Raw genomic sequence first — 12,678 nt, 5'->3', positions numbered from 1 at the left:
CTAGTCCGCTGACGGCCGGGTACGTGGTAGTCGGACACACCCGCGCAGAGCAGCCGCCTGTGAGCTGTGATTTCCTATCCAATACAAAGATGATATGAACAAGTCAACTCATGAATGATTTCTTAGAGCTAGAATAGAATTGAATTCTGCTTGGTTCACTGATTCTGTTATTCTCCTGTTTACTACAGTGAAGCCGCTTTAAAACAATCTGTATAGTATCAAGCGCTATATAATGAAGGTGACTTGACTATAACAAGAACATTACAATGAACACACATTTGAAAATCTCACTACAAATAATCCAGAATTTAAGACAACATATAATAATCCTTCTCTGCCTGTTACACTTCCTCACACCTGAAACTGATGGAGTGAATCTCCTGAACTTCTCCAATCTACTGTAGACCATTACTAATCCATTGATGTTGTAACATCTGCTCTAACGTCGGGCGTTTAGTCGGATCCCGCGCTAGACACTGGCTAATCAGATCCCTGCATTCTGTACAATAAGGAGAGAGCTGGTTAGTCATGACCATGTGACCTGGCATTTTTGAAAACAGCATCTAAAACATGATTAATATACTGTAAAATGTTCCTTATCGTTAGTTTAAAAGTGAAGTATGTCGTTTCTGCGACACTAGTGGCAGCGAGTGGAATAAATGACAAAATAAAGCATATTTTCAAAAATATATATATTTTTTACATATATTACATATTTTCTTGCAAAGGCCCCTTCTTCCGTGCATCGTGTCTTCCCCGACTCAAACATCACAAACGCAGCTCTTACTGGTTCATGTGAAGGCATGTTTCAGGTCCAACATATTAGTAATAATTTCAGCTGTGTTGCGCTTGTCTTTATGAAAATGTGCCTTTGCGCATCACAATGCTCTGTTCACTTTGACGTGTTCATGAGCTGTTTAATCTTTGAAGGAATAAATGCAGTGAATTTTGGCTTTCACTTCTGTCACTAAAGCGGCATTTCTTTTCCCACGGCTCTCGCGCCAAACTCTCGCTATACGTTGAGCTATATATAAAACATCTTACATACTTCACCTTTAACTGTTTCTGTACAAAGCCTTTGCTTTATGTGTGTGTTTATCAATGTTATCAATATTATTCACTCACCTTTGGATAATTTGGGGTTCTGAAATGTAACTTTGGCTCGTGTGATTTCCGTTCTATTGTGAAAAGGAGAACATCCGTTCACCATCTTGTACAGCAACACTCCTAGAGACCAGACATTTGCTGGGACGGCGTGGAATCGAGGCTCTGTCAAGACTTCAGGTGGGCAGTAATCCTGAACTCCTGGAAGAAAGACATTTGCACATTGTTGAGCTTTTTTTTTTAAAGCATCAAATAATTAGTAAGTCACTACATTCAGGTTTCCACACTCCCAGAATGCTCACCAATGTATATTTTGCTGTTGTAGCCATCGCTACTAAACAGCTGACCGCAGCCAAAGTCTATCAGCTTGACCTGTAGCGGGGCTTTCTTCAACAGGAAATTCTGCGCATGAATGTCATTATGGAAAACGCCACGATGGATGCAGTGTTGCACTGCCAGCACAGCCTGTCTCATGATGTCCCATGCTGTTGCTTCAGACAAATGATGAAAACGAGTGATGAGGTCCAGCAAGTTCTCGTAGGGTTTGGGATACTCCATAACCAGAGTGAAACCTCTAGGATCTTCAAACCACTCGTATAGCTGTATGACGAAGGGGCTTATGGGTTCTTGCCTCATCATCATCAGCAGCGCCACTTCTGTAACGAGAGGTTTGGGATTCCCAGGCTAGAGAGAAGTAGCAGATGGAAGGTTAGCTGGGTAAAAATCTGAAGAAAACCTATCATTTTGAAATGTACTTTTCTTTGATCTTTTTAGATGTGTTCAAAAGTTATTTTGGTGCCTCTAGGCTTATTTGTTGATCACATTTACACCTAATGCTTCCTACGGCCAGTGTTGTGCCTGAACGCGTTCATTGAACGATACACGCATCACACACGACCAGCATCGGCCAATAGTGAGCCTACGTGTGACGTACAACCCAGATGCGCTGCGCTGTTACACTACGTGAATTCATTCAGGCCCACACAGACGAAAATTAATACTTGAATAAAGTCGTTATTTTTGTTGTTTTTTTGCGCGCAAAAAGTATTCTCGTCGCTTGATAAGCTTGTGGTTGAGCCACTGTAGTCATGTGGAATATTTTAACTTTTCTGGGCTGGCAAGTTTCGATCCCATTGAAGCCTATGGATGAGTGAGCCAGCTCTCAGATTTCATCACAAATATCTTAATTTGTGTTCCGAAGATGAACGAAAGTCTTACGGGGTTGGAACAACATGAGGGTGAGTGATTACTGACAGAATTTTTATTTTTGGGTAAACTAACCCTTTAGTAGTGGAAAAAACACCCAATCTGGCAACACCAGCCACCAGTGTCTACTGACTCTCTTGTTCGATCTCGTTCATCAAAATGAACAAATCTTTTTTCGAGTCATTTCATTCATTTAATGGGCTTTAAATGTTATACTATTAACTGGCAAATTCCCAGAACACATCCACCTACGCAATCTTGATCATATTCTGAATTAAGAAATCATTATAATGCAGTCAAAAATCGTTTACAGGGAACATAAATAATTACTTTACCTTCCGAGTCTTTCGTTCATTTGTCATGTGACAAATGCAATGAATGGATCGTTCATGAACGACTCATCACTTACGTTACAAATCAAAACGAAAAGCAGCAAGGAGGCGTCGTATGATCATTTAAACAAGTTTTATGACATGGTCGGTGAGGATGGGAAAAATCTGACGCATAGCTTCAGTGTTAAAACTGATAAAATAATTGTCTGTGGTTCTATATGGGCTGTGGCAATCATTTTGAAAAATTATATCTCGCAGCAACATGGAAAAAAAGAACTACGAACTAGTTCATTTTTGGAACTGTGAACTCAGAGTAAAATTTTGAGAATGAACTGAACTAGTTCATTTTAAAATTGTGAACTGAACTTTGAACTAGTTCATGTAGAAAGTGAACTTTCCCAACACTGCCTACAGGTGTATTAACTACAGTAATCTGCACTTAAACAACTCAATACACATTCAGATTTTGGCCAACTTACAATATTAAGATAACGATCGTTGTCTATCTTGCGTATCCGCTTGATGGCAACCTGCAAAACAAAAACCCAGTTTCAATAACATTAACAGTATTCAAGCACCTGACCTTGCACTAAGTATTAAACCATCTGTACATTGTTTTAAATGTGTTTTGCAAGAGCAAAATGTTTGTACAATTAAGTAAGATTGACCTTTTTGCCATCAAATCTGCGTGTTCCCAGGTACACCTTGCCAAATCCTCCGGATCCAATCATCTTTCCCACGTTATAGAGAGACTCAAAGGACTCTGAAAAACAAACAGAAAAATATGAGACAATTATTAGCTTGCTAGATCCATTGTTTGTTTTGTTTTTTTTAAATATCAGTGCTGGTCGAGAAAATAATATTATAATGGGGGAAATAATTGTAATATTCTCTAAAAACAAGCCTTACTTTGAGTGGAAAACAAGATAATACTGTTTAAAATAATAGAAGAATAAGAAATAATGATTTGAAAAGAATTGAAAAGAAAAAACAATTGAAAACAACTATTAGACACACACATGTCAAATTAAGCAATGATATAATGACATAACTTACATTTTACTGTTAAATTCTTATCTGTAATGTTACAAATCTAAAGTAATGCGATTTTTCACACTATCCCCCTGACTTCTGCTTAATGCCTGCATAAATGTCCCAACATCTTATTTCAATTCACAATATTAATAATTATAGTCATTTTATTTCACAATTATCTCGATTACGAGGGCAGAGCCTGGTGATTCCGTGTCAACGATAAAGTTATTTTTCTTATTTTATCTGATCTTTTATTAAAAAGAAAACATACATTCCCAGGCTTCATTTGACCAACTCTGGCATGTGTCTCAGTTCTGGGAATGGCAAAGATCATATGGGCCATATCTTAAAATATATTTATATTATATTAAGCATGGACTTTTATTAAATGCATAGCAATGTCTTATTTATAACATAACCGACTCTGTAATGCTCGGCACGACAGCCATTTTGACCAATATTCCAACACATTCGAGGACCATACAAATATATATATATATATTTATATATTTATACATTTTAGAAATATATATTTATACTAAATATACCATCTGAAGACTCTGTTGGCTCGACAGGAACTTGACCCGGCAGCGGAGGACACAGAAACCCTTCGAGGTTGTTGGACCTGGACAAACCTGAGGATGACGTGAAGCCCAGAGAAGAATCTGTGGAAACAGCTCTCCAGAATCCTGAGGATGGAACATTTCAGACATCAAAAACTGTTTTTGTTTTATATATTTTTTATAATATTAATAATCAGTCAGTGGTCACATCAAATTGTTACTTTGGTTTCACTTTATTTTGGTCCCTTTAAGATATTCGGTTGACTATAAGCAGGGTTTCCCGCAGAAAATGTGTTAGTTAAGGTGGTGGTGGGGTGGTGGGTTGGAGTGGGAGTGGGGGGGGGTTGGGGGGGGTGTTCGCTCCAACATTAAATTTCTCCTATAGGCATATGTGTTGTAGCCCAGTCATTAAAGAAAACGATTTAGTTTCATATTTATTTTTAAATTATTATATTTTTTTTTTCATCTATGTTGAGTATATGAAAAGCATGAGTAAGATCCATAGACCGTATAAGAAGGTAAGATTAGAAGGCTTGCGGTAGGCTTGCTACGATAGTCGGTGTTACCTGTGTTACACGGTGTTAAGTCGCAACACCGGTTTCATCACTTGCCCACTGTGGCACCGCAAAAAAAAAAAGTTTAAAGCGTTTAAATTAATTACGCAGTATCCGTTTTTTTCTGTCACCACGTTGACTATAGCGTTGTATGATCACGCTCTTATTAATGTGAATGCTTTTAAACCATTCAAGCGCGACAAGACAGACCGCGCTGTAGTCCTGCCTATTACACAGACACACACACACACACACACGACCCACAGAAAAGACGCGCGTCAGTATCGAGTTCTCTTTCGGGCTTGAAATGCGGAGACCTGGAGTGTTATTTAAAAAATGTATTTAGTTTTAGTCATATTTAGATTTTTAATTAGTTTTTTTTAAACTTTCGGATTCAACCCATGTTCTCAAGCAGTGAAAAATAGAGGACACTGACAACGCGTTGACAGACAGACAGGACCGAGCAGGTAATATTTAATATGAAACAAAGTCTCAACTTTCAAATTTGGCCAGTCAAAGAAAATTAAACAATAAATAGGCCTACCGTTTTGTGGCTCTTTAAACGGTCGTGACAGATTGCCTCAGTTAAAGCCAAGGTCAAATCCACCGACGTTAATCTAACTCTCCTGACTGCTTTGTCGAACAAAAATGGTGGATTTTGATTGGTCAGACTCAGATCGCATGTCAATCAAACTCCCTGTGAAGGATGAATTGACGCTAATTTAAGCACCAACTTTTTAAAAGCGATGTAACTTTTTTTTTTTTTTTTTTTACGACGTAGTTAAAGGTGAACTAAGTAACTTTTTTTACCTTAACTGAACAGCTTCGGAGTCATTGGAATGGTTATATTACTTATTTCGGGTTGAATGGTGGTCGTTTCGCACCCCCCTGGTGCCCGTGAGCGGAAAATACGCACTTGCAACTTTGAGCCGGCGGGCCGCCGCGTCAGGAAGTCTCGCGTGATATCAGGTCTCGCGATGTAAACAATTGCTTTACGGCCAAAAGAAATCTGCTAAAATGCTGTCATTATTGCGCTCCCTCACGCTGTCCGAACCCGAATGAAGAAGACGTTTTAAAGAACGTCCCATCTGCTTTGATGTCGTTGATCTATAGCCTCTGGTGTCTGAGAATCACCAACGAGTTTTTACAACAGTGTTGTCAAATATCTATTCCGAAGCTGTGGGGGGAGCTCTAGAGAGAAACCTGCGAGCAAAAAGCGAGAATACAGCGAAGAAGTCCCGAAGCTACTGAGTGCTGCTTTAAGGCGGCAGGCGTGTGTTGCTTAGGTGGCCGCCTTAGTTCCAAAGTGCTGCGGGAAACCATGATAAGTAACACTGCACCTACAAGCCTACTAACTCTCATTAGAGTATTAGTAGAGTATTAGTAGACTGGTCGGGTTAGGGTTAGAATAAGTTGACATGTAGTTGTAAAGTTACTTGTAGTCAGTAGAGTGTCTGTTGGAGGATCATCACAATAAGAGAGTCTACTAATGCTCTAATGAGAGTTAGTTGACATGTAGTTGCAAAGTTACTTATAGTCGACAGAATGTTCAAAAGGGACCATCAAAATAAAGTATTACCGTTACTTTAGTTGGTTCAACTTTCTATTTTCAATGACAAATCAGCCATTGAAAATAGAAATAGAAACTAAGCCATTACTTCTTTATTAAAAGCCTATTCTGACCTCTGCGAGAGTGTTCAGATGAAGTGGACGGACGTCCACAATCTGGGTTCTGCTTCGCCCTCGTCCCGTGAGCCTGACCCGTGGACACAGAAAACTCAGAAGACAGAGATGTTAATGATCCGGGAAGATCCTGGATCTGTGTCTGGGTCGGGTGCGGATTGAGGTTGTTGGACCTGGACAAACCCTGTTGGTTTGGGCTCTCCAATCCATCGACGCTGTTCGAGTCTCGGCTGCTCAGACTCAACGAATCTCTACATCTCCTCTCAACATGGACCTCAGAGAGGAATGAACCTGAGGATGACGAGAATGACTGGTGAAATACACATTCGAGGAGCATACAAATATATATTTATATATATATATATATATATATATATATACATTTTAAAAATGTGTTTTACAGGGGTTGGGCTTGGCCCCTTAGTTCCAGTGGAAGGAACACCTAATACTTCAGTATAAGAAAACATTTTGGACAATAAGTGTCAAACAATGAAGATAAATCTTTCTCATGCTATTTGTATATTATTATGAGATTTTTTTTTCATAATTTTTGTTATGTCACACCATAAGACACATTTACAGTACAGTTCAGTAAAAATGTAACAAAAAGAAAAACAGAAAGAATTCTCAACCATCAGACTTCACTACATAAATATATGGGTTTTTAAAATGGTGTTTAACAAAACAAACAAACAAAACATTTAAATGCATATTTGAGGAGCCAACAGGAGTAGAGAAGGAAAAATGAAGACTAACACCAGAAACATCAGGCTGAAATGGCCATGAATTATGCCTACTGTAAATATACAAATATGCAAATATAACTACATTTAAAAATAAACTATAGCACAGAAATACATCAAATAAAAATAAAATATCCATTTAAAGAATCTTAAAAGACTTCAGTCTTTTGATTTCTGATCTTCTGCAAATCAAAGTTACTTTACGTGATGTCAGAGTATGAGAATTATAGCCTAGTAGAAAAGTAGAAAATAACAGATGGCAGAAATTTCATGAAACAAAGGTAATAATGACTCACTGTCATCCAGATCACAACTGGAGGCATCTGGCACAGGCGGCAGCTCAGGATCCACAGGATCTGCATGCTGTGTTTTCTTAATCTTGGATGGACCTGGCACACACAGATCTTCACAGACCTGGCCTGGCAGGCACATCATCATCTCATGATCCACAGGATTTCTGTCCGGCGTTTGCTTCATCTTGGAGGGACCTGGCATAAAAGAAGATGTGTTTTTATCTCAAAATATCTTAAAGAACAGTGGAGTATATTGCAATTATCAGATTTACCAATTGTTATAATTTCCATTTATGCTGGTCAATTATAAACAATAGGTAAAATTGAACTGCTAGCAAAAATTGAAGCGAATTTGGTGGGGCCGAGGGGCCGCTGCTGCAAATATGTGGCTGGCTCGTCCCCTAACAGATCTCACTCCAAACTCTTGATACAACTTGAGAGCTCTGTATAAACCTCTAATAAACTACTCAATAATGAGTGTGTGATGTGAACGAGTGTGAACTCTATGACTGAAATGAGCACAGCATGATCACAAATCAATCGCGCTGCCTTATGAGTCTCAGAAATCAGAGCTTTATCAATAACAGCCGATCAAATAAAATACTTGAAAATACTACATACTGCACATTTTCTACTTTTCTTTTGACAAGAGCCTAATCTCAACTATAAGCTACTGAATCACACACATTCACACTACTTGAAGAGTCTATTTAAACTTTTTAAACCACTATATGATACACAAATGAGTGTGAACTATAGGCTATGAATGAAACCAACCAGCCGCGCTGCCGTCTCTCTGTGCGTCTCTCAGAAATCACTTGTCAAGAGCCTAATCTCAACTATAAGATACTGAATCACACACATTCACACTACTTGATGTGTCTATTTAAATGTTTTAAACCTTGTACTATACAGTATGATAGTATATGTTTGATGTCGCAGTCTCTCCCAGAGCTGGAAAACGTTACGGCCTATTCGTTATAATTAGTTTTTTTTATTTAACATGTATTATTGTTTTAAGTGGAAGATATTTTATATTTTGTTATAATTACAATAAAAATGTTATCATGTTATAATTAAAAAAATGTTTTACAAATTATACAAGGCATATTTGTTAAAACTATGACAGGAACCCAAACACATCCATGCCCAGGGCACAGCCATGACATAATCCGTTCCTACACTACATAAACACTATATGAAAATAAGTGTCTAACAATGAAAATAAATATCTCTCATGCTATTTGTATTAGGAGTATTATTTTTCTTCGTTTTTTTTATGTCACACCATAAGACACATTTACAGTACATAGTGTTGCTTTCGTCAACGAAAATTATGACGAAATATTGTCGTCAACGAACCGTTATCACCTGACGAAAACGAGACGAGAAGTCTATTCTATATTCTTAAAAGCTTTTTGTATCAATTGAAATGTCTCCTTTAATAAAGTTTAAAAATAATGAAAAAAAATGTAAAAGACAATTATTAGCTTGCTAGATCCAGTGCTGGTCGAGAAAATAATATTATAATGGGGGGAAATAATATTAATATTCTCTAAAAACAAGCCTTATTTTGAGTGGAAACCAAGATAATACTGTTGAAAATAATGTTGGAGATAATAATGATTTACCATGATTTGGCTTGACGCCGGAGTGATCTGGAGTGGGTGATGATGGTTCAGGCATAAAAGGCTCCACAACAGTCACAGCATCACTGGAAGAGCTGCTGAAAACACCCTTCCAGAGCTTATGGAAACGACCAGGTTCCTTCATACGTTCTGGAGCTTTTTCTGAAATGAAGAAAAAACAAATGAAAACAACTATTAAACCCATCTCTGACGTCAAATTAAGCAATGACATAATGATATAACTTATATTTTACTATTCAAATCTTATCTGTAAAGTTACAAATCTAAAGTAATGGGAATTGTTCACGCTATCCACCTGACTTCTGCTTAATGCCTGCATAAATGTCCCAACATATTATTTCACAATATTAATAGTAATTTTATTCCACTATTATCACAATTACGAGGTGATTCCGATTCAACGCTAAAGTTAGTTTTCTTATTTTATCTGATCTTTAATTAAAAAGAAAACATACATTTCCAGGCTTCATTTGGCCAACTCTGGCACATGTGGCTCAGTTCTTGTAATGGTAAAGATCATATGGGCCATATCTATATATCTATATATATTTTTTTTTTATTAAACACTGACATTTATTATGCATAGCAATGTCTTATTTATGACATAACCGACTCTGTAATGCTCGGCACGACAGCCATTTTGACAATTTTGCATGTTTTTGACAAATTCAAGAGAAATAAGTGGTGAAATTGAATTCTTTTCTGGATCGTATGCTGTCTGTGAAGCGGCTTTCTGTGCGTGGGTTTCTGGTGTGTGTCAGACAGCCATCGAGCTCATGCCTTATTGAGAACGTTTTGCTAACATTCCCTTTCAATTAAGAAAACATAATTTCTAAATGTTCCCTGAACGTTCAAAACGTCCAGTTTTTTTAACGTTTCAAAAATGTTTTATCTTGGTTAAAGGAACATTCTATTTTATAATTTTTCATTATGGGAACGTTACTTTTGAATGTTCTCGGAATGTTCCGAAAATGTCAGATGAATGTTGGAAAAAATTGGTTTCACTTTATTTTGGTCCCTTTAAGACATTCTATGAGTCTATAGGGGAATTATCACCCTACGTCACACGGCGTCACGCAGGTTCTACTGCGCATGTCGGGACCAAAAGTGATCAAAAAAATATGCGGAGAACATTACGAAAATTAAATATAAAATGTTTTAAATCGAGCTATTAGTATTATTCTTATCCGTATCCGTGTAAGGATCAGCTGTTAAACGGGTCTTTCAGCAACCACGATATGCGCACGCATCCCGGATGTTTACAAACCTATAATTGGTCTATAAGTAACACTGCACATGTCTACTAACTCTCATTAGAGTATTAGTAGACCGTTATGGTTAGAATAAGTTGACATGTAGTTGAAAAGTTACTTATATTCAGTAGAGTGTCTGTTGCTAGATCCATTGTTTTATTTAAAAAATGTCAGCGCTGGTCGAGAAAATAATATTATAATGGGGGAAATAATTTTAATATTCTGTAAAAACAAGCCTTATTTTGAGTGGAAAACAAGATAATACTGTTTAAAATAATGTTGGAGAAATAATGATTTACCATTATTTGGCTTGACGCCGGAGTGTTCTGGAGAAGGTGACGATGGTTCAGTCACAGCACTACCGGAACAGCAGCTGAAAACACCCTTCGTAGCCTTCCAGATCCTGAGCCAAAGACGTTCTGGAGCTTTCTCTGAAATGAAGAAAAAACTAATGAAAACAACTATTAGACCCATCTCTGACATCAAATTAAGCAATGACATAATGATATAACTTACATTTTACTATTCAAATGCTCCTCCCAACAGACATTCAGTTGTCTACAAGTAAAATTGCACCTACATGTCTACTAACTCTCATTAGAGTATTACAGGGTACCTGCACAATTTTTAAAGTCAAATTTAAGGCTTTTTAAGACCTTTTTAAGACCTGAAGAAATCAAAATGAATACCGTACATTAGGGGTGCGCAATATTGACAAAAATATGTCTCGATATTTTCAACGTTTTGTCGATAATAATTAGATGATATTTAAAAATTATTTAATGATTTACTGTACAGTTTTTTAATGTTTTAATTAAAGAATACTTTAAAGATGAAACTAAAACCACCAGTAGGTGGCGGCAATTCACTGTCTTAATAAGCGAGTTGTTGGAGTCATTTATTCAACCGATTTGTTCAAACCATAGATATTATATAGAGACTAGATGCCCTATTGGCCGCTGGGCACTGAGAAATGCGGCCGCCATCTTAAACCGGTCATGTTCCTAGTTTCGTTGCGTGGCAGCAGTGAAGATGCTAGAGCACTGTGGAGTATTTTCCTGTTCTAATCGACGGACCATCGCAAATAGGGCCCGGGGGATTACTTTTAACATTACCGTACTATTGGTTGTATTTTGTGAATAGAATATTACCAGATAATTGAGAAGGAGCAAGGATCTTTGATATTACTGTACTGATATCGTAGCCAGCTAACGTTAGCTAGGCAATGTTTACTGCACCAGCCGGTGTTCACCTGACATGGAGAGGTGGGGTAAAGTAATAATTACAAGAGCTTCTCGGTTATTTTAGTCCCGTCCGAATGTGCATCTCAGTAATCATTTCGGACAATGTCAGTAAAGATTACGGCGACTTTTACCTTCTGTAAAAAGGTCCAGGAAAATTACCTCAGGTAACGTTAACGTTTATAAACGTGCGAATAGACCCTCTGTAAATCAAGTAATTTCGTGTTTAAAAGTAGTTTCCTGTGGTTTTTCAAGTATTGAGACGCTTGAAAAGGCATTCAGTTGCGTGTTTTCTCCCTCCCTCAACTCAAGTGTTTTCCACATACCATTCAGATCAGAAAGAAGTTCGAAAGCACTTGTAAGAGGCACGAAACTTACTTTTACCGCAATCCAATCTTAAGTTAATTCATACATTGTTCGACCGGACATAACTGTTTTATATATATATATATAAATATAGGTTATTTGTGTTTGCGCACGTGATATCAGGAAGCAATGTAAATGTAAAACACACACGTTTCTTCAACTTATTAAAATATCTTACTTTACTGCAACTATCTGTTTCTGCTTCTTTATCATATTTATAGTGTGTGATTTATAAAATAGCTTATATCCTACATCACATATTTTGATTTTGGACGTCTGGTCACTTTATATCTTATATCAGAATATTATATTACTGTTAAGCCTACTATGAATATTAAAATATGCCGAACCATGTGTCCTGTATAATAGCTACATGAATGACCTTTGCAGCAAACAAACCCGCGTGAAAATCAGTTCGGTATTCAGTGAGATATGATTAATTAAATGCGCTGACAGCTCATTGCACCTGCCATACAGATTACACTGAGTGGAGCGAGTGACCGGTCTAAGATGGCGGCCCCACGGCTCGCCCGCGCCAGTAGGCAGTAGCGGTCGATAGGGCGTCTATCTATATGAAGTCTATGGTTCAAATGGCTGATTCATTCGGAAAACAAGTGATTGTTCATTGAATCGTTAAAATGATTCGTTCAAAACGC

The 12,678-nt window shown here is 37.4% G+C and overlaps 1 protein-coding gene across 1 annotated transcript; it reads right to left on the bottom strand.

The window, feature by feature from the left end:
- LOC309482422 (serine/threonine-protein kinase pim-3-like) lies at positions 1–5,477 on the bottom strand (the record flags this gene model as incomplete). Its single annotated transcript, XM_082147768.1, has 7 exons — positions 1–74; positions 1,126–1,305; positions 1,407–1,704; positions 3,122–3,172; positions 3,311–3,405; positions 4,313–4,366; positions 5,417–5,477. The coding sequence occupies 7 exons, from the start codon at positions 5,475–5,477 to the stop codon at positions 1–3; spliced, it is 813 nt and encodes a 270-aa protein (XP_082003894.1).
- Positions 5,478–12,678: the final 7,201 nt, after the last annotated feature.

Source organism: Leuciscus leuciscus (assembly GCF_965113295.1).
Source record: "Leuciscus leuciscus genome assembly, chromosome: 19".
Lineage (NCBI taxonomy): Eukaryota > Metazoa > Chordata > Actinopteri > Cypriniformes > Leuciscidae > Leuciscus > Leuciscus leuciscus.
The sequence above is the reverse complement of the archived record's forward strand: the minus strand, read 5'-3'. Positions and strand labels throughout refer to the sequence as shown.